This window comes from Pezoporus wallicus, unplaced genomic scaffold (assembly GCF_028554395.1).
Source record: "Pezoporus wallicus isolate ANWC-B61680 ecotype Strahan unplaced genomic scaffold, APGP_CSIRO_Pwel_v1 contig_6354, whole genome shotgun sequence".
NCBI classification, from domain to species: domain Eukaryota; kingdom Metazoa; phylum Chordata; class Aves; order Psittaciformes; family Psittacidae; genus Pezoporus; species Pezoporus wallicus.
In genome coordinates this window covers 1,919,962-1,943,023 of record NW_026638688.1, presented here as the reverse complement: position 1 = coordinate 1,943,023, position 23,062 = coordinate 1,919,962, and the positions used below count along the sequence as shown (strand labels likewise).

General features: G+C 39.0%; 1 protein-coding gene across 8 annotated transcripts in view; it reads right to left on the bottom strand.

Moving 5' to 3' along the window:
* EBF1 (EBF transcription factor 1) overlaps nucleotides 1-23,062 on the bottom strand; it is a 275,131-nt gene that overhangs the window by 21,134 nt on the left and 230,935 nt on the right. For all 8 annotated transcript variants that reach the window (XM_057411920.1, XM_057411925.1, XM_057411921.1 and 5 more), the window contains exon 11: nucleotides 9,201-9,289. In XM_057411920.1, coding sequence (XP_057267903.1) covers nucleotides 9,201-9,289 — 89 coding nt within the window. The remainder of the gene's footprint in view (nucleotides 1-9,200; nucleotides 9,290-23,062) is intronic.

Here is a 23,062-nt window from a genome sequence, read left to right as displayed (position 1 = left end):
TGGAAGTGCTTCCATACGGCCACTGATTTTTCAAAATACATAAATATTTCAGTAACTTTTTGGTCATCAAGAACTCTGAGCTCTCAACCTAGTTTAAGGGAAAAAATTAAAGACAATTCAGATTACCAAAATATTATTTCTTTTGAATTTATTAAAAAGATACTTTTAGACACATTTTATTTGCCAGAAGCTCACATCCGAAAAATTAATCACCTCTATTCTGTAAAATGTTAGTACTTCAAGAGGCAAGATGCTATGTCTAGATGAAATTATGAATATAGCATTATTAGTAAAGATAGTTAAGTCATCTTAAAGAACAAAATTATCAGAGTTAAATTCCAAAATTTTTGTATTTTAGGTCTCTTGTAATATATGAACAAACAAAAAGTGCTACACGTATGTGGCACTGCTTTAAAAAATGTTCATGTGTTTTGTTTTCATTTTCCTTTCAGCAAACATATCATTTGTCATCTATAGTTACAGATATATTCCAAAGCATTCTTTGAAATAAATTCAAAACACATACCCGTGTTTATACAAGTAGCATGACATTATATGCTGTTGTACATAGAGGACATTTCAGTCCAATTGAGTTATATCAACATAAGTTACATGATTGACTTTTACAATAGAAAGAAAAGGTTGTACTCAACTGTTATTGCCTCAATGGAAAAAAAAAAAAAAAATCAATGAAAGCAAAATGAACAAGAGATTTTGTCTGAGTTGCAGTTAATACTACTGAAGAGCTATGGATATTAAAAGGTCAAGAAATAAATTAGTCCAAGTGTTATGAAATGAATGATTTGGCTTATAATTGTATTGAGTGCAAATTGCTCACTGCCTATTAGACCAGGTAATTTTTAACCATGGTGCCTCAATTACTGTTCCATAAGCAATAATATAGTTGTAAGAGCCACTGGTTCGATCGAGTGACCTATGAGACGCACCAGGACAGCTGACTTTGCTATGATGGATCACTAAGCCTGATCTCCAAATGGTGCCAAACCTTCCCTTCTGTGAGGAGATCTCATAAAAGAAACATTACTGCTTGATTCATTTTACCAAAATGTTCAAGTTTTCTGGTGTCAGCAGTTGAGTATAGACTGTGAAGCTCTGTACTTCTTAGAAGAATTATGACAACAGGCACCTATTGCGCTTCCAGCACTCTCTGCTAAATAGCATCATGATGGTTAGGAGGATGCTTTTTCTGCTACTCAATTGGACTGTGTTGAGAGAAATACATGGCAATCGCATTTTACATCACTACGTAAACACCTGCATAACACCTAAAACTAGGCTAGAAATGGAAACTGTAGGTGAGATTACAGACATTACTTCACTTCCGCAATGCCCTGCATTCAAAGATCTCAAAGCACTGCTTTAATGGGAACAAATTAAACTTCACAACACATTTCCTAGGGAAAATACTCTCTCTCCTCCATCTTCATCAGGGACAGCCTTATAGTATAGCTGTTTGGTTTAAGTCACAATGGCCTATGATTAAAACCAAGGCAAGTTTTGTAGGGTGAGGTAATACCTTTTATTAGACCTACTGCTATAGGCAAGAAAAGGTACAGTCAGCACGTGGAAACCAAAGCATGGGCACCCAAAAATCTTGTCTGTTTTATTTTTCTAGTTATATCTGTTAGTCTAGTATACAGTATTACCATTGCCTACAAATTCTGATAGCCTTAAACAGGGAAAATAGATTAATCTGATATTGCTTTTATGCTATGAAGTAGCATACATGGCACTTCATGAGGAGGAAAGGCAGCAGCTGCATTTCCCTATTGCTCCTAAGGGAATGGTGTTCCCTCTGAGCCAGGGCTCAAAATATGGCAATAAAGGTCTCACCACACTTCCCACAGGACCGGGCCTTAAAGGATTGCAACTACACAGTAACTACACATATCTGCTCTCTGCCCATGTATAAAATAAACTGAAGATGTAAATGTGAATTATCAAATAATCTGTGCAGAAGGAACCACAATAATAAAAGCCTAATTAGAATAGATTGTACCACATGCAACCAAATCCTGTTTATATTGTCACTCTGCTATATTTTTGATAAATCACTACATTCAAACAGTCTACTGGGAGGGTGATTTTCCATTTCATCTCTCCATTGAGCAAAAAGTGCCACATGACTAGATTCTGAATTTCAATTTCACCAGCATACAGTTGAACTGAATATTATTTGGCACAATACAGTGTACAACTGAGCCACTAAATGGCTGATTTACTAAATTATTATTAGATGAGCTCTTGCTGTTCCAAGTGAAAGTGCAGTCACTGTCTCTCTTCATGGTGTGTTCAAATTGTTCTGTGTTTAAATATTCAGCATGAGGCTAATGTGAACTGATGAACTGAGACTACAAACGTTCACTTTCAATACAGACAGAGAGACAGAAATGCAACATATCATGCGGCCTGCGGAGGTGAAAATGATTTATATTTAAGGATGCTGCTGCCGACTTGCATTACTAGAAGATATTCTTAATTAGCTTTGTGTTTGATTCAGGAGTTTGGAAATGTAGCTAAAAAACATCCCCAAAACTGAATGAGCTGTGTGGCTATGGAGGCTTCAGAATCCCAGTGAAGTGGTACTTGAGCCTGGATCTCTGTCAATGAGGTGCATGAGCTGCCACCACCATTTCATACTTTACTACCTTTAGTATTGGAGCTGCAACTTAAAAGTATCACCTGCAATTCAGAGATCCTAGGAAAGGTAGAGGAGTGACATGGTGTGCAATGCAATTCTATGGGTTTCTGAGGTGGGGGGAGATGGGAAAAGGGAAAATAATTATTTTTTAAAAAGGTTAAAATAAAAGAAACAATTTCTTTACTGCCACCTACTGGAGTTGACAATAACCCTTTGTCACATTAAAAGCCGCAGCATCCTCACGCAGAGGACAGTTACGGCAAGCATTTAAAATACTGTGATCCCAGACACTTACAGTAGATTAGAATTTTTTATTGGTGCTGTGTTGCCATAACAACATAAAGACAGCAGATGACTTAAGCTAAGCTTGCAAGCAAAAGGCTGCTCATCTGGCAGTTAAAATGAATACAGTTCACTTCACAAGTTCCCCATATGGACCCTTAGTGTATGGTAATGAGGATACCATATGGTGGGAGAAAATGCACAGAGAACAATTGTGCTCTACAGGATGAGTGAAGTGAGCAGGAAGTTATGAGGAAACGCAAGAGAGAGATTTGTGCGTGTGCTCTCTAACTCAAGGGTTTCGTTCAGAGGGGGGTTCTCTCCTTAATCTTCTCTTTAATATATACATGCACAGAAATGACAGAGAAACATATTGTACGTTTTGCAACATCGTTCATCATAAACTGTCACCTGTGTTTGTAAATCAGCTTGGTAAGATCTTATAAATTTGTAATTCTTAAAAGGTAAAAGTGCTAAGTTTTTAGACAAAGTGCAGGAAAATTTAAGCACTTCTGACAAGTAGAAACATTAGTGGTAATCATTTTTAAAATGCTTGCATCTTTCTGCCTGCATGTTTAGCTGTAAATAATGCCGCAATGAATATAAGCTTTAAAAAGGGGAGGGGAGGATGAAATGGAATAAATATTTTTATTTTATTTCGAAAAGGATAAAAAGTAACAGTTGATCAGAACCATATGCATGCAAGATTCTGCTGTAAATGTACGTATGCTATACAGTATGCTGTACTAACCAGATCCTAAACCCGGTAAGACAGCTTGCTAAAGGCTGCAAAGTCAATTTTGTACTACACATGCTTCATAAAAGATGAATATAAATGCATTAGTTAGACACGGTGAGCTAAATTAGAAGGTCAGGCAGGGCTGGAAGGGCTGAAATATCACACAACCAATGACTGTAATTACTCTTTTTTTAAGTCTATTAAGTGGTGTTGTTCTATCAAGGCTCAGGGGTATAGGACATGAAGTACAAGATAAAGTAATGTGTATTTATTACTCCCACGGGATCAATTTACAAGATATTTTCAGCTCCATGGAGCAAAATACACAAATGCAGCCTTTGTTACTTTCTTCAAATTGTGGCTTTTTCCTTCAAAAGCTCTGCTCCTCGAAGGGACCATGTTTACCTGTTCTGCATCTTCCTGCCACCCTCAGTAAATTGTTGTATTTAAAAACAATAACAACATAGGAAAAGAGAAATGTGAGGATCTTTCTTGCAGGATGCTCAAACAAGTGGTTCAAGTTGCTCAGATGGAATGTGCAGACTAGAAAATCCAATCCCAGGCATGAGTTTTACCCCAAGGCAAAGCAGGAATCAGGAATGGGGAATGGCGCAGAGCTCCCTGTCATCATGTTAGCCCTGATCTATTAAAAGTTTTGTCATAGATTCTAAACTACACCATCTGCTCTAATCATTTGCTGAGTAAATGCTGACCCACTTATAAAGAAAACTCACTGAAATGTGTATGCACACTGGTGACCTTCAGAAAGGAAAGGGCTCCTTGCCAGCCATTTGTATGTGGCTCTGCCCTTCAGTGAGCAGTGTGGCTCTGTCTCTTAGCTCCCTCTCATTTCAGGCTCTGCATATTCCCAGACATGCCTCTGACATGGACTTTCATGGCAGCCTTAAACATCTTGGTTGTCTTCTTCTCAATAGTTTTGAAACTCCCTGAATATTTTCAATAGGATAAACTGAAAACCAACCCCCCAAAACAAGCCAAATAAGCCCCTCAACCAACTAAATGCCCCAACTGTTAGTAAATTTAAAGCCCCAACTGTTAGGGATTCAGTACCAACCTTAACTCTGGACTCAACATTCTTATAAATTTTACAGTACAGTGTAGAAAGCAGCAAGCACATCTCATGCTCTCCTTGCTATACAGATGAACTCCAGCAGCTTTTCTTCATGTCTCCCCTTCCTGCTCACACTTAGTAAAATAATTTTCTAATAACCCTCTTGTTACACTAGGTGGAGGAAAAAAAACCAAAACCCAACCAAATATGTGCTTTCTTAGCTGAAAATGACTAACTTATGTTAAAATACAGCATCTTGAGTTAGCAGATGGAGATCCAGTCCGGAATTTCCATTGGGTCTGTCTGAAGCAGCAAACGTGAGCTGCCTTGTCTCCATTGCTATTTTAACCTCTGCTAACACGCCTGGGCCAACCCACACACATTTATAGACAACCTTTATTTGCAATATAAACAATACCTGTGACACGATGGATAAAGGGCAGATCTGTTGGATTTCATATGGGCAAAGACAACTGCTTTTGCCAGCCACTGGTTCCTAATAACCACCTGTCTTCTATTAGTGTCCTAAACGAGGAGGTGGGATATGTCTTGAGGGGGGTCTAACAACTGACCAGAGAAAAGGAGCTGAAGGGATGGTTTAACCCGGCTACATGTGCTCTCTGCTCAGCAGGGAGGTCCCTATATGCTAGAGAGAGTCAGCCTCCACTTTCATCTACATGAAGAGAAACCAGAAGTAAAAGTCCCTTCAGTAAGGACAAGGGGTCTCCTAGAGAGAGCATTTGCACAACAGATTGGGAGAGAGAGGGCGTCAGATCACAGAGGGGGTCCATGCAGTGACTTGCTTCTCAAATACAGAGTGACTAATCTTGTGCTTAATCTAAATACAAGTGATGAGTTGTAAGAGGGGTGAAAATGGCAAATAAATTCTAGGAAATCGCATATAAAGAGGAATTGTTGTTATTAAATCATTTAGGATGGGTGTGTTTCAAATCTAGCTCACAGTTGAAACTGTTTTACAGCTATAGCTGTGGAGTTTTAACAAAATTGCACCATTGCAACATATCTGTTAAGGATTTATTTCAAGAACTGTAGGGTAGCTACATGAATGAACCTCGACACACTCAACATGTTGTTGTCATCTGAACTCATCAGTGATTTTCACTGCAGTTATGTATGCAAGAACCAACAACACGTGTGTATTTGTGTGCACATATGCAAACATATGAGACAGGTAAATTGCACATATCCGCGTAGGCTTATTCCCCAGCTCCACAGGCAGGCTCTCTACAGACTGCTCCTAAGGACAACGATATGATTTCTTAACATTAGCATCATGGTATTTCTTTTCACTTCTCCCCAGAGATCCCTTGTTTCCTCTGATCTGTCTCCTTTCTGTATTAGAAAGGAAAGACTACACTGCCCCGCACACTCCTGGTACTTGATCTCACTCCAAGATTTGGGTGCTAATCCCACCACCTCTGTACTGCCTGTCTCTCAGTGCATGTGTTTGTGTGTGTGTGTAGGTACAGACACGCACATCTGCTAGTGACAACCCCACTGGCTGCTTTCCCTGACCTGCTCTGTGCAAGAAGGGAGCAGGACTCTGGCCTGTAGCTGGCTCCACAGCCCAGCTGTCAACATCAGCTCCCACTCTTTTTTCTCCAGATACTATATATTGCATTTCTGCTTTAAACACATCTCTACATCGACTCAGTCTAGCAGTCCAAAGACCCTAGTTCCCAGGTGCTCCTGTTCTCCTTACTCCTCCTATGGGAGGACATTCTCCAATGAAACTTGGCTATTGAAGCACTGGGAGACAGAAGTAAAAAAAAAAAGTCTTTTTTTTTTCCTATTTCCAGCAGCTGGGTGGAACATTTAAGAAAAAATAAAAAAATTAAAAAATCATCCCATGCATGAACAATGAACACTTCTGAAAATTCTGGTTCTAAACTAGTGGAGATCAAACTTAGATAGCCTCAATAGCTTTAGAAAAGCCTGTTGACACAGGTATGGCTGTTAACTTCTCACTTCATAACCTCAACAATTCTCCTTGACTGCAGGGATAAGTCACACAGCAGAATGCTCTTGTTGTTCCATGAGAAGGACTTGCATGCCCTTATGAAGACAGAAATTATAATGATTTCAGTTTCTTGAAAGACCTTTAATTCATCAGTAATGTTTCAATGGAATAATGGCCACAAAGCCTAGCAGCAATTATAAAAATGTGGTTTGTTTTAATTATTTAATCTATAAGTACAAGCTTTTTAATGAACAGAAAGTGATGATGCACTGCCAAGACAACGGGGAAAATGGAGGAAAGGATATACTGCTCTCCTCTCTGCTGTCTCGCACTCTGTCTCTCTCGTACATTTGCCCTCTCTGCCCGTGGTTCCACTGTGGAAGCCATATGGCTTCCAACTCTCTTCTAAGTAGCCACTGAGAATTGTCTATAGTGGAATACTGCCAAAGCCCTTCCTGGTTTAATGACATGGGGAAGAACGCTGTGCAGTGCTCACCCAGCACAGAGACTCACTGCGTCCTTGATTATGATCCTGGAGCCAGCAAGTGATGCTGGGAATTGAACCATCAGTGCCTCAAATACAGAAGTCGACATGTGCCAACCCCTGCTGCATTCAGTCTCTGTGCATGGCATATTAATGAGTCTTGAACTTGAGGACCAACCTTCAAGCTTGTATAGAAAGAATTACCCAAAGACAAACAGAAAAAGGTCCTCTTTGTCCTGTTTCCCTCTAACCGTGCATAGTGACACTAGTTTCTTTACTGAGTTTGTTCAGTACTTAAACAGTAACTTTTTTTAAGGCTATCACATCATACCTCTGCAAACATAACCTGAGACACTGGGTTCAGGGAAGATTTGCAGCATTTCTTTCAGGCGTTGCAAATGCCTGGTGCATAGTGAAGGCTGGTCTTTTATTTTCTGAGAAACAGTTTTTCTCCACGTGCACATTTGGCAGCAGGTGCACGGTGCAGATGAAAGAGCCTCTACAGAAGGATGCTGTCTTTCTTTGGAAAGGGTTGCACCTCTGGAGGGAAATTTGACAACCTATGAAAGCTGTGTCCTGCTGCAAATCTGTCCAAAAGTCAGAGAAAGGGACAGCTTGTAGAGGGTGAACAGAGCCAATGTAAAATGTAACTCTCCAGGATGCCATGTTTCTCTGGTGGTAAGAGAGAAGGACAACACATCATCTACCCCAAAACCAGTCTACAGCCTTCCTCAGCAAAGATAAAAGACTTAATGTACCTGTATTAAAGTCACATACTGAATTTTATTTCTGTCAAGAAATAAACCAACTTAAGTTACAGTGTTTGTGACATATCACCTTTGAAACACTAGAAATTTAACTAATCAAAGCCCACAGCAATCCCCTGATGAAAACCTACTGACAGCTATGGAAAAAAGGTCACAAGATTTACCCAGTCACAAAGGCATGTATTATTTGAGGGATCTAGACTAGGACATCAAAGCCCAAGTTGTTTTATGCCTCACGTCTGCAAATTCACATTTTTCTTTCCATAAGCCAAAGGCGGTGTTCTCCAAATACACACACTTGGCCAATTTGACTCCTCAACTCACTCAGTAACAGCCATGATGCTAGAGCAAGTGAAAAGATAACAAAACAATGCATGGTGGCACTTGGTCACATACAGTGACTGCAACCCATGCCCAGTATTGCTCAGTGTTCCTGTGGCAAAGACCAACACTTTTTCAAACACTCCACCTCTTTTTCCAGTATATCACAAAACTCACCACAAATTCTCACCAGAAAAGGTACAGTGTAGCAATGGAGCAAGAACAGATATAAATGAAGACCCAGACAGGGTTTTCACAGTACAAGGCAAAAGTACTGGAAGCCTATGTGAATTATTCTCTTACTTCCTCAGCTTTTATTCAACAGAAATCAACAAAAACTCTCACTAATTTTGATGGGAACAAAAATCAGATCACTTTATTATACATTGCTTTAATAATTTCAGCAATCCTGAAATAAAGCAGTATATAATAATTATTATCCTAAACCAATACATGGTGCAGCAACAGTGGACACACATTCCCTGAAGATCCAAATAACTTGATTTTATCAGCAGTGAAGTTCTCAAAATTATACTGGCAAGTACTACTGTGATACCAAGAAGAAACATCATTCTTCTATGTATAAGCTGCTCAGGTTCCAAACTATCAACCAAATATGTGTTCTTTGTTAAGTGTTTCAAAACACAGAGTAAGGGTTGCTTTTAGGAAAGGCAAGAGCTGTTTGAGTTAGCTGTGATTCAGAAATTTACAGAAGCCTCATAAGCCTACAATGAAAGTTGCTGACTGGGCTTTACTGCTCATGCCTCTGTTTCAACTTATCTGGGTTGGGTACCAAAACAGGACCATTACATTTACAGTCTTGCATTTTCAGACAAAAACATGCAGTAACCAGCTTTACCATATTTAATAAAACAATAAACCTTGTGCTGACCTTTGGCAAGCGTTCGGGGTCACCAGGGTGCCGGGGTATAACCTTCTGTAACCTTTGGAAACCATAGTCAATGGTGGGTTCATTCAGAGCTGAAACAACAACAAACATCATCATGATGTGACAAACACATAGCAAGCAGGCTCTGTTGCACTGTAACAACTGGCAATGCATTGCAAGACTACGGAAGGATCACAGCAAAATCCCCTTTTACTGAAATCAGCACTGACTATGAAGTCTTGGTTCAAACACTGAGGTTGGTTCTGAGGCTTTGGTTCAAACAGCAGTGCAAACCTTCCCACTTAAGTTCCTAAAACAAGTTTGCTGGAAAATTTGGGGATGTTGTATACTTCTTCCAAATAGGAAGCAATTATTATCTCTGAAAGCCATGATTAAATTAATTTGATAAATACACCCCATGTTTCATGTTGAGTTTTTCCCTGCTTTCATACTATGAAGAAGGTCCTTTGTGATTGCAAGAAAAGACAAGCAACTATTAGGGTCTCTCATTGTTCCAGATTCTATTATATGTTTAATATGCTCCATGTGCAATGATCACATATAGTATTGTTGTGAACTACAGGAATTTGTCTTGGCAGAGGCTTTATTATTTACTCATCAACACTGACTTCAGCAGCCAATCTCAGGCTCCGATCAGCACTGAACTGATCCAAAGTCTTAATGAATTGAATAAAAAGAGTTTTTAGTTCATCTTTCCACAGTCCTTGTCCAATAAAATAAAAGGGAGAAATGATGGAAGTGGAACACTTTAATCTTCATGAAAATGCTGGTCCGCCTGCATTAATCAAACCTCTGATTGTGCCAAGCCTTTAAGCACACGCTTATCTGTAAGCACATACTTAAACCCATTTGCTTTCAGCAAAGCAAATTTGAGCATATTATGTTTTTTATATGATTGCCTATAATTACAGGGGACTGCACTGAATGACCTTCTAGCTATATTTCCAGTCATATGATCACTTTAAAGCTCAGATGGTAGTGAGACTTCAACATGTGCTTAAAATTTCCTAAGTGCTTTGGCGAACTGGAACAACAGTCAAGCATTCTCAAGCATCTCCAAACAACAGCGCATCTTGACTCTCCCATGCCAATAAAGATGATGAAATTTTCCACAGCAATTTGTTTGCAATTTTTTTAATTAAGTGCAAAATAATTAAAAAAAATCAAATATGGATTTTTATATATTCATCCTTTTTTTTTTTGTGGAAGGGTTTGTATTTTGGGGTCATTTTAAAGTTTCTGTTATTTTGTCTTAGTTTATTCATAGCAAAAAAAAAACAACAAATTCTTGCACAAAGTTTAACTTTTAAATTATTAATATATCTTGCAATTTTATGATGTTTTTATGATAAATTTTATTATGTGGCTAGAATGATGCCATCTGATTAGTGCAAAGAGATTTAGCACCAAACTGTATCTCCAAGCCTCACTTGTGTATGCACTCCCATGTGGCTTAACAGTGCTTATCCCAAAGCAAGTTACACTGTTCCATCAGTCTGATAAACACGGCACAATTTTTTTACCTTTCAAGTGAAAAGAACATAATTTCACACTCCTAACATTAAAGATTTTTAGCCAGACCACATTGCTATCATTAAAGCAATATCTTGTTTTTAATTAATTGCTGTTCCATAAACAATCTCACTGAACAGTCCACTTTTTAACAAAACTGTTCCATTTAAATTATTATTTCCAAATCACATTTCTACAGCAGATGGTCTCACTGGCAACCAAAGAGTCAGATTTTTATAGCCTCCTGGATCTTCAGTACGTCCCAGCAATGAAAGCAGGCTCAGCAATCCTACTGCAAGTTGGGGGAGAAGGTTGTGTTTGGGAATTCACATCTAGGCAACAGCAGTGAGACAGAGGTGTGTGGCTGATGGGACTGGCTGGAGAGGCAGACAGCCCAGCAGAATCTCAACATTTCTGTAATATCAGAAAGGAATCTTCTGAGCATATCCTGAAATGTTAGTGTTATGGTAACACGAGACTAGAAATCTTTCTAGATTTTACTTTACTTTCTGGGTTATTATCTGAAGTTTTTAATTTCCCTAAAGATCATGGCATCCCTCTAGCCTCCTCAGTTTTCCACATGCATTTCCTTTTATCAGAAGTATCTGAATTTAATCATTTGTTTATATTCAGGTCATTGTATGGAAAAGGTGAGAATAACACTTTTCCCCATGTTGTGCCCTTGTTGTTTTTGGGATGATTTGGCTTTTTCCCCATTTTTCTTTTTATGCCTTAGCTACATGCTGTCCACTCTGTTGTGTAGTTTTGCAGAAACCATTAGAGTACCTGGGTTTGTAAACCCCCAGTTTCATTGCCTTTTGAGTTTCCTTACATGGCTTCTTATTGTGGACCCATGTAGTTTAGACCTTCTTAAAATTCTGCAATAAATTAATTTACTGCTATTTATATTTATTATAAAAAATAGCATTACTTTGGAAAGATTAAAAAAAAAAACACCCACTACAGTTCTAATTTACATTTCTTTTGCAAATAAGTTAGATGATTTTAGTGTGGTTCTGTCAAATGTGTTTCCTCTCTAATTCAGCCTAGTTTATGGCCATTTTCCCTTTACATCCTTTGGGAAGGTAGTTACTAAATTCTGCAATATTATAAATGGAGGCCAGTTCTGAAATCCCCCCAGAGATAGCAGTCATTTTCTCATATCTTCCCACACATTCAACACATTTGAAATCCACAGAGTATTTCCTGTGAGTATTTTGTGAACTAAATGACCAAAAAAAAAATGTTAATTTTATGGTACAATCTCACCAAGCATCAAGCATCCTCTGAGAAATACTGAAAACTTTCTGCTTCAAGTAGCTTCAGCTTTACTTCAGTGGTGGGGAGAGGCTGCACACAGCAATTTGCAGGATTGGGTCCTAAACTGTAGTTGTCAAATATCACTCAGTCTTTAACTGTTCAATCCTTTCAATATTAATTAAAATAAATAAGAAAAAAAATCTTTAACTGCCTGAACATCTAACCACAGATTGGATGAGATCAGCCCTCCATTCCTCAGTACATTTATAATCCAAGTCAAATGTAATTACTCATACCTTAAAGAAAAAGCCCTATTTAAATACTTAACCCCACCTTCAGTGTTAAGGCCACACTAGTTCCTCTGTCAGTAGCTGGAAAAACTCCAAGGAAAAGGTGATATTCTGATCTCCAAGCACTGTGGAAGCGCCAGAGCTCAGGCCACCGTTTGTGGCAGCTAAGGCAATGTTCTGCCTTTGCCCTGAGTACACAGGAGCCTGGTCTCTGCCTTTGAAGTCCATTCAAAGTAACACATTTCCCATTGCTCTAATTCGAAGAATGGGGTTGGATTTTTTTTTCCATGATTAGAAAAAAAGAATCAATAAGAAACTGTTTGTGTTCTTGACATCCATACATTAGAAACAAGCTAACAAATACTGTACTTAAAATGCAATCAAATTACCCTAAATTTTAAAAGTACTATTGAAAGTACTACCAACTTTAAAAAACTGTACTGAATTCAAATAGGTCCCAAGGCTAATGGAAGCAATTTGTATACCAACCCAAACTGACTGGCCCACTTTTCAAAATACAGGTATGATAATCTTGCGGTTTTAAAAGGACATTTAAATTGAAAGACTGTGAATTTAGTACATAATTATACCAATAGAACCCTTTAACTTGTCAACTTGTAAATCTAAAAGGCTATCAATCATTTCTAAAGAGGAAATAAACCTTAAAATTCTTTGATTGACAGTGCTTACTTTTTATGTAGAAAAAAAAGGAGTAAAGTGGCCAGAAATCCATTTACAAAAGTACATTGTTTTACATAGGTGAGTAAAAAGCCAATAATTACACCTCCAAAAGACATATAAATCAAAGTAAGTACTTTTTCCCTCACTTACATATTTTAAGTTGCAGTAAACTTCAGGTAACTTTATATTAAAATACTTTTCCAAATGCAAAGCTTATTGAAGCCATTAATAGAGTAGCATTTTCATTTAAGCTAATATAATCATTTTTGCAAATACAAGATTTAAGCCATTTTTCTCCTTCCAAACAATAAACTTTCAGCCTGTCTCTTGTGTGAATTAACTAAAATTACACCCAGGTGTACAAAATCTGTCTATCTACCCCAGTGTATGAGTTAAAGCACAATATTTATTATTCTTACCATTTTATGAATTACTTCTTAAACCCTTGAGGAAGAACTTTCTTTCAAATTAGACTCTAACAGAATAAGCCATGAAGCTCTTTATGCAGCAAGTCTAAAGCCATAACTTATAAAATCTAAGGCTTTTAATCAAGAAAATGCACAAAGTCTATGGAAATAAGGATGAATATATCATATTCATCTTTTCAAAGTCCAACTTATTTTTCAACAGAAATGCTGGTTATGCCTCTGAGGAAAATATTTCCACCATAACTATAATTTCAAATTCTGCATGAATAATGTTAATAACTGCATGTAGACAATCCACCATGTTTAAAAGTATTTCTTTTTTTTAACTAGTCATGGAGGGCATTTTTAATATTTCACATAATGAATTCCTACTGTGTCAATAAAGCTTTGGTTGTTAATTGAATGACTGTCTGATGTATCTGATGTTTCTTTGACCATGCTGCCAATTTGCAGCAGAATGATCGACACTTAATATCAGCAATTAAAAGGACCTGTTCAAATATCGTATGGAATTTGTAGCTTGGGGTAGTGTAGGAGAACTCTTCACCAAGAAAAAATCATTCAATGAGTGCAGAGAGTAATTGAATTAGACACATTTTAACGTTATTGTTCAAAGAAAAATAAACACACACTACATAGAAGCATTATGGAAATATTTCTGAATGTAAAACATATTCAGTTAATTTGTTTCCCATGCATTCATGGTTTCATTTATTCCTTTTTATTTTTCAGCCCTTGTTTCTTTTTCATTCTGTTTGACCTAAAACCAATGAGAGAGCAGCACTTAGACCTATGAACTTCCCATATGCTTTTCCAGTGGAAAAGACTGCAAGGAGAGGGAAGGGACTCTAAGGGCTCAAATAACAAAAACAAAAAAAGGCTGAAGGCTACAAACAAATTGGCTTCAGGTCCACAGGTCTGACAGTCCCTATCTCAGATGAGAAAGCTGGTCTTGACTGTTTTAAGTGAAACACCCAAGGAAAGGCTGCACATGGGAATTAAATGTCACACAGTGCTTGCTCCTCTGGTGCACCAGAGAGTCACTGGGTTTTTGGGAAAGCAGAAGCATTGGTGGGAAAGTTTGAAGAAGGTAAGCATGACCTGCAGAACTGCACAGCTATAATGGCTTCAGATAACGTCCAGGAGGTCGTGACTGCAAGAGTGGAATGGAAGAGGATTCTTTAGACTCTATCTCTTCAGAAATCCTTTTTTCTTTAAAGTTGATTCTACAAAAAAATTAAATGCCTAGTGGCAAGTTCTGAACTATAATGTCAATGAGATGGGGCTTAAGGGTCTACAATGCAGCCGTTTCGATTTTTTTCCCATCTGATAAAGCTTCATCAAAACATAAACAACAGTTGGCTCTGTGGCAAAGACACACACATCTCAATACCTCATAGCCACAGAGGAGTATGAAGAGATCCTTGAAAAATGCTGCAGGACTGTCACTGCAATGCACACCAGGCCAGGAACACATTTAACATGTCTGTCCACGCCCAGATGAAACCAGGTGAGAACATTTGAAGGCACAGAAAATCAATATTTTAAACAAAATCAAGGGTAGCTAGGAAGGCAGAATTTTCAATGGGAGCCTCTCAACCTTGGCATCTTCAGAGGCATTTTACACCTAAGGACTTCTTGTGAATATTTGGCCTCTTCTTCCTCTCAGATGCCTACCTTTATATAAGGAGCTCCCTTCCTTTTTATTCTATATTTCTGCTGAGAAATGGCAGCATAGGGTAGAAGCAGCAACAACTGACAGTAGTCACACAAAAGGTTGCTGCTTCCAAACCCACACTTTTACTTACCAAGCATGGGCTCTTTGATGTGGTGGAAGCAGGAGCTCCAGCTTCTCCTAGAGGCAAGATGCTCCCACCAAGCTGATCCAGGGTATTGAACCCTTTTCTAACAGTCTGTAGCTTCTGTCTCTAAGCCCGGGGTGATTTCTGTTAGAAGCCCCTGACCCTAACAAAATAAAACCTTGACTTTGGGAGATAGGAATAGGACAAGACAGACCATATTAATATCAAATTCCAGGTTCCAAAATGCCTTGCTAAGGCCCTGCAGTATAGCAATACTAACACTGGATGATATTCTAAAGCAACATCTTGAAATGGCATTCTGTAAGCAAACCCTACCCAATAACTTTTATATATAGTGGCCTCTTTATGACTGCTCTACAAAGACAGGAAAAAACCAAAACAACCCAAAACACTTCAAAACCCCATCATCAAATGAAAAAAGAGTCTGTTTTGCAAATCTCCCTGCAAAGACTATTTCTTTGCTAATTAAAGGCCGTTAAGTGAAAACATGCAAGCATTTGAGCTATTTGTTGTTGTTGTTGTTGTGAATTTGGCTTGCTTTTTATAAAGTTTCGTTTCCACTGACTTTCCCTGGAGTGTTTATTCCCACAGGCAGTGGAAAAAGGAAGTGGGTGGGACAGCAAGAGCCTGCAAGAAAGGTTTGAGCTAGAAAGGCCCTTCCAGCGCTAACTCAGAATTTCCTTTCTTTTCTGGTCTCAGTACTCCTTGCTTAGACATACTCTTGTGCATTGACTTTCCATTTTTAAAATCAAACTGTGACATGATGTCATTTTTTGTAATTGGAAAGAGATAGACATAACCAAAATAGAATGCCTATATTGTATTGCTGTGTAATGCCCAAACAGACACCACCATGTGCCAAGCAATAAGAAAAATGCAGAGCTGGGACAAATGATAAATCTAGGGCTAGATCTCCTGAGTTTCCCTACTGACTGCTCTTTACTTGAACTAAAGATGCAATAGGTCAGGGTTTGAGGCAGCTCCACTGTGTTCACCAGCGTTGCTACAAATGACAGGCGTGATATTCTCTTCCTGGTAACAATTTTTCCCCAGCAAATAAGAACCAGAGGAGTTATTTCCATCCCACCTAGATCAGTCTCTGCAGCCAGCAGTGTGCTGAAGATGCAAGGAATGCATGTCTTGAGCCAAATTTTTTATGAAAGTTACAGAATGAAATTACCAGATCTGTCTAGCAAGAATCATGCATTGGTTTCTCAAAATACATTAACTTTGAATGCTCACTCATAGCAACCTGCAATCTGGCTTGAAAAAAAAAGAAGTCAAACAATTCGTGAGCTTCAGAGTTTCTTCTTCCTCTGACTGCATTGACCTCTTGTCTAATGGGGAAGATTTGGCCTTAAGGGAATCTGAAACCGAGTCCAATTTCAGGCGCTGGAATTTAAACATAGCAATTTCAGAGCAGGTTGGTAGAATTCACTGGGGATGTATGTAGAGGGACAGAAGGAAATTAATGCATGGTTACTTCATCTAGTCATCGAGGTTAATTGGTGCATCTATGGCTATCATTATAAAAAAGGAAAGAATAGCATTTACATGTGAATATTTTCCTTTTTGTCAGACACATTCTGGTAATGCACATGAGCACGCAGCAAAATATTTACTGAAAATGGCTAGCTCTCAGTGGGTTACCCCTTCATTGAAATACACATGTACACACACCCACAAGCACAAAAATGCATACAAGCCACAACTGAACACAATGGGTGCCTAAGGTTAACTATTAGATCTGTATTTGGGTTTTAAAAATATAAAGATGCTGCAGTTATTTTTAAACCACTGGTTCAGAAACAGATGCAGAGATGTAACATACAGAGTGTAGGAAATGCTAAATGTCACCTCACGTAACCTTTCCTTTCTTTTTTTCCTGATCAGATTTTCTACATTTTTCCTTTGCATGGACATCTTAAATCCTACATTTTAGGTGCAGACACCTTTAAAATCTTCATAGCCATAATTTTGTATGACATAGTTCCTTTTTGTCACCCTTCGCAAACTCCTTTGGGGTAGAAAGCATTGAAAACCATTGTTGTAACGTGTTGGTATACAGAAATATTTGCTTTTGAATAACCCCTCTCTCGCTCACAGTTTTAACCTGCTGTTTCTCATCTTCTTTTCAGTTTATTTAAAAAAAGCCTGCTACCATAGGCATAAATGAAAACCTCAGTGTCCTGTCTGAATGCCAAAGCCATTCCTATCGAAAGTACCTCAGCCTCAATTTGGCTGTTTTTCAAAACTGTAGACTACTGATGTGCAAGTGCACTATGGTCAGAGCAAAAAGAGTCTTCAAGAGAAAAGATTGGAAAAACACCAGCTATCACATCCAAAATCTCTGCAAATGAGATTCACAGAGAAATACAAGTAGAGCTGAATCATAAAAACGAGATGAACTGCGCCTAGCTGTAATGAACATTATAGGTGTGATGTTCTTGGAAGACACTGACCTCCTGTGAGGTTTAATTTAGGTCATTAATCTCTTCCCATACTTAAGCTTAAATCCCTTGAGAAAACAATAGTTCTCAAACATTTTATTTCTAAACATTAGCTTTGATTTTTCCACATGACACTGTGATAAGGCTACTCACCTGAAAGCAACAGGACCAGTTTGGATATATCCTCGATGAGGCAGCAAATTGTTTAAAAGTAAAACAGTTGGGTTTGTTGTTTGCTACTTTATGACACTTAAATAGAAATGTATCATTTAAGCGCTCTCAGTAGTTTCTGATTTGAGCACCATCTACATCACTTGCTTCTCTAATTTTTCAGGGGTATTTTTGCAAAAAATTTGACAACTGTTATCAAGGGTTAAAAAAAAAAAAAATCATACCAGCCTGTCTGATAAACATGTTTCCCTGCCCTCACACCCCAGTGAGCACTGTGACACTATACTTTTATCATCCAGTGTGTGCTCAGAATGAGCTTAGAACAGCAATTGCCAGGAATAGGCAGGCGATAAACTGCATTGATTTAACACATCTTGTTTTCAATCATGCTCAGATTTTCTGAGCACGCATTTTCCCTGTACTCCAGCTTGTAGCTTTTATCTGACGAGCTGATCCCTTTTCACTGGAAAATGAAAAGGTCGCACAATAAGACACGGTTTACTGGAACTTGAGCACGCACCAGGGAAAGTATTTTAGATAAATACTGTCAGACATAGTGGAGCTGAATTTCAACAACACAATTGCTAAACAACAATACTTATTACTCTCTAGAACAAGCCTACGAGCAACTTACGGCTCACAGCAGGGGAGATCTCAGAGTTAGGCTCAATAGTTAAAGAAACCTTATTCAAGCCTTTTTAAGGATGCAGTATCGCTTTTGCCTTACATGCACCGACTAGCCATACCTCAGGAGCAAACTAAGGACCATCTCTGTTGCTTTCCAAGGTAATTTATAAATGATGGGAAAACCACATCAATGACTTTTCTTTTTCTTTTTTTTTTCTTTTTTTGGCAGGAAGGTAACTGACTACATGCTTGATTTAATGAAATGGGGTACTGGGTGATGGTAAAAAGAAAATTATCCATATGTGAAAGTAGTTTAACTGAAACTAATTAACTAACCAACATGGGTTGCTGAGGAGGTCAGTAAACAAGCGAGGAGTAGTACGGCATGACCCATCTACCAATGGCCAAGGTACAGTAGGCCCATAACAATAATTCTAATTTGGTTTGCCCTCCCTCTGAAGTGGCTGTGATGATCCTGACCAATACAGTACTGAAAACCAAATATCTTTATTTATTCCTGCCAGAAGGGGCAAAGAAAACTTCCAAGTTATTCTTTACTGCATTGATTATACCCAAGAAAATATCTCACCAATCAAACAAGGAATGTGACTTCATTTTCCTCTTCAGCCCAAGTAGACTAACACTCATGTCCCCACAAAGGTTCAGCTGCCAGTCTGCAGTGAAGGAGGGGTGACTGATTCACTGCAGTCACAAACCCCTTTCGGCACCTCCTTCCTATGCACATAAATGGAGCATGCATGAGGTCCTCACCTGCTTGCACATCTTGTACTCACTGCAGCACCTAAACCTACCAAATCCACCTTTGGAAGAGACTCATCTTTGCCAGTGTTTCCCAGTCTGCTCCCCTCTTCCGGCAGCCATTCTCAGGACTGGGACCCTATTTTCCATGGACCCCAAGCACCGCCAGAACTCCCCCCTTATTACAGGTATTTCTGCACCACTGACAAAAAGCCAGCCCAGCTCCTTAATGAGTAACTTGGACTGCAAGTGAGAACAGCATGTTTAGTTGAGAATTTCCTTCAACGTAGGTGATTTGCTCTGGCAGCAGTGGGTTCAGCCCATAGCATGTTATTCTGAACATGCCATGCCCCGCTAGCTCACCCATGTAAGCAGTTTTACGTGCCAAACATAGTTCAAATGGTCAATGTCTTCAGATGAAAGCAGTCCTTCCTGCTTTTTGTCTTTTCCCTGGTATACAATTCATCACTTTTGCTTACAATTACAGATAGTCCGTCAATCTCTGCAAGCATAAGACAGGGGTAAGAAACTTCAGCCCCTTTTGGAGAAAGTAAGTGGCTGTGCTTCTCCAGGTGACTGGTCACTAAGACACAGCTGCTGGCTCAGCTTAGCTGTAACAGTTAATGAGAAACAGTGATACCTCCTGTTGCTTCTGAAGTTGCAATACGAAGTCCCACAAAGAAAGTATCATCCCCACAAAAATCCTTTCCATTTGTCAGCAGTGTCAGTGCAAAACTGGTGTGAAATATTTATGTTTTCCTTGTTTCTCCTGAATGCGCTTATTAGTCATTTAAGCCCAGCATAAACTCATCTTAAATTCACTTTGTCCAAGATCCTGAACCAGTATAAAGCAGAATCATTCCAGCAATTTTTATGAAACTATAATAATACTGGCTGAAGCTTTACTGGTTGGCACTCACTTTATACTTTGCATATATGCATGAGATAACCAAGCCTCCACCTCTAGTCAGATACATCCATCTTTCTCCGATGTTCTACTCACATTGTAAGCCTTACAGAAAGAATATGGTAAATATTATTCAAATTACATTTTGAATTATAATTTCAAATAGGTAAGTCATAAGCAAAGTGATAGACCTCAAGAAAAGTCTAAAGTAAAATCCAACTTTGCACGCAATGCCACTTTACATTCAGCCCTGTGAGCCTGTCTGCAAGAAAATTCATACAGGCATAGATTTCTCCCTCTCACCAGGCAAGTTTTTTTGCTAGACGTGTAAGGTGAAAATCTGTGCTGCATTTTAGGGTTATCTCCTGCAACACAGGCAGAATTCTGATATGACTTCTTCATTAAGTGCTCATAATCCCAGAAATGAAAGTAACTCATTTCATCCCAGGGTGCCTGTTAACTGAGAAACTCATCTTAATTGAATGCACAGATCAGTTAACCATCTTCAGATTCGCAAACCATTAGTGCCCCATTTGCACAGCAGCTCTGCTGACAGGTCTCCTCCCACCACTGCGCTTGGGGGGGATCTGAGGCTCAGCAGAGGAGAGGAGGTGCTGGAGGCGATGAGCAAGCACTGCCAAGGGCTTATGCTCACGACAAAATGAGTGCTCTGGGGCCGAACAGGCCTTTACTAAATTGCTGGCGCTAGATCACCTTGCAAGTCAATTACAGAGAAATCAACAAATACTGCAGCTCTGCCCCCAAACAGGAGTTAAGTAGCCTCCAAGCAGGCCTACAGAGAGATCACTAATCTGGAATCTGGAGCCTCGCAGGCATAAGAGAGGAGCAAGTAAAAAGAATTGCCTATATCATTCCCTTTGCATCTTGGCTCTCTCCCACCATCACAATTTACCATCTAGAATATACTTGGTAAAACAGCAAGATGAGTATGGAAATTAAAATATCCCAGGTGCTACTGTCAGCCTACAAAGCTGATGCTGCAAGAAGAAACTGTAAAAGGTGAGGAAGTGAGGAGTCAGACTGACACTCTCAGGTTATGAAACACTTCCAATGTTTCATTTACAGCAGGAGTGAACCAACCTTTGGGTTTTTTGGTGGTCACTGCTGAGTTTGGGATATGCAGCAAAACATCTCTGACGGTCGGTGACACCCCAAAGCAGTAACCACATCCCTGCACTCATCCATGCCTGCCTGCCAACTCACTAAGTCTATTCTGAGGTAGCTAAAACTTTTCTGAAGTCAAATACGGTTCACCAAAATTAGACATTTTCCTTTTAACAGGTAAAAAAAAAAACACATTTAAAGTGGTATCGGATTAATTTTTCTTAAACCAGAAATATTATAGTTTCCCTAATTCAAGGCAGAGGTATAAAAAACAGATTAAAGACTGCAAGATTATCAGAAAAATAGAAGAGAAGGTATAAATTTACCATGAATAACCAGAATCTATCATACAGGTTTATAGTCATGCATTTGTACTTGTTTATTTCCTAATCTTCTAGGTCTCATTGGCAGCCTTTAGGAAAATTCAGATCCCAGCTCTGAATTCATCAATAAAATACCTTCAAAGTAGCACGGTATTGCCCATTTTCTCTTGCATAAAACAAATACCTTCCTTCCACCCAATTCAAACCAAAACCCAAACCCCACTGTAATGGATTACATTATGCTGTACAAATTTGTTTCTAGTAGATTTCATGAGAACTGTTGTCATTATAAACAACTACCACTAAAATACACGTGTATCATATTAATATGCCTCAAAGTTCAATACCAACAACAAACAGTATCATCAGTAGATAAAAACAAAGATGTTGCAAGTGTGACATGAAAAAAGAGCATTCAAATGGTTAAATCTAATTTAGCAATTTGCAAGTTGCTGGTCTAAAAGGAGGATTTTAACATTAATCTCTCTCAAAGTGGCGTACTTATCAGTAACTGATTTGTAGCTTTCCAGGCAGTAAGCAATACCTATAAATATACTTCTGGGTCCATCAGCAGTATGCAAGAATGCACTTAAACAGACAAACTCACTAAGGCCCCGAGTGCACGAAGTATTAAGCACCTGGCTGCCAGAGTTAATTAGTCTGTGCAGAGCAATGCACTGATGATGCTGCTACTGCTCCCGCTTCAAGCCAGCTCCACCACACTGGCCTGGGGCATCTCTGCTTTCTGCTCTCTTGTGCTGTGTATATGCAGCTCTAGAGTGAAGGGTTTTTTCCTCCCCCAGGATCCCCGTGCATGCCAAGACTATCATCTTGGTATCTAACCACTTGCTGTCAGGACACTTCAGCTCACCGAGGAGGACACAGGGACAGAGATGGGAAGGAGCAGCCTCTTGCACTATCTGACTGCATTGCACACTTAAAAGAGGACCTACTTGTATTTTGGCAGTTAGCTGCTGTTGAAAGCAGGCCCAAAGGCTACCAGAAACTGGCTCTGTGCAGGGAAGAAATTACAAAAATGTCCAGTATCTTTGGCTTCAGAAGAAAATCACTTTGGGTTTGCACTGAAAAGACTGTGCTGGTGCTGGCACCCCTTTTGGAAGGCTGGGCTGGCAGTACCTACAGTTGCAGAGCCTGGGGACAGCCAGGGGGGTACAGAGCACAGCTCAGATGCCTCTTGAGACTTGAGATTCCCACCAGTGGAGTTTACTCACTTCACTGGCATTGATTTTTACATTGTGTGGTCTCTTCTCTAACTGAGTGGATGATACACATGCAGTGGCAAAGGTAATGATTCAAAATAAATTTAAGTGGTAGCTGATTGAGTAAAATATGGACACTGACAAGGTATTGTGCCTTATTAAACTCTAATGTGCTTGCATAATTGATTGTCTTTAAAAACGTGCAATTTTTACATCTTTACTTAACAAAGGCCTAACAATCTCCTCCTAAATGAAGCCATATAAAAAC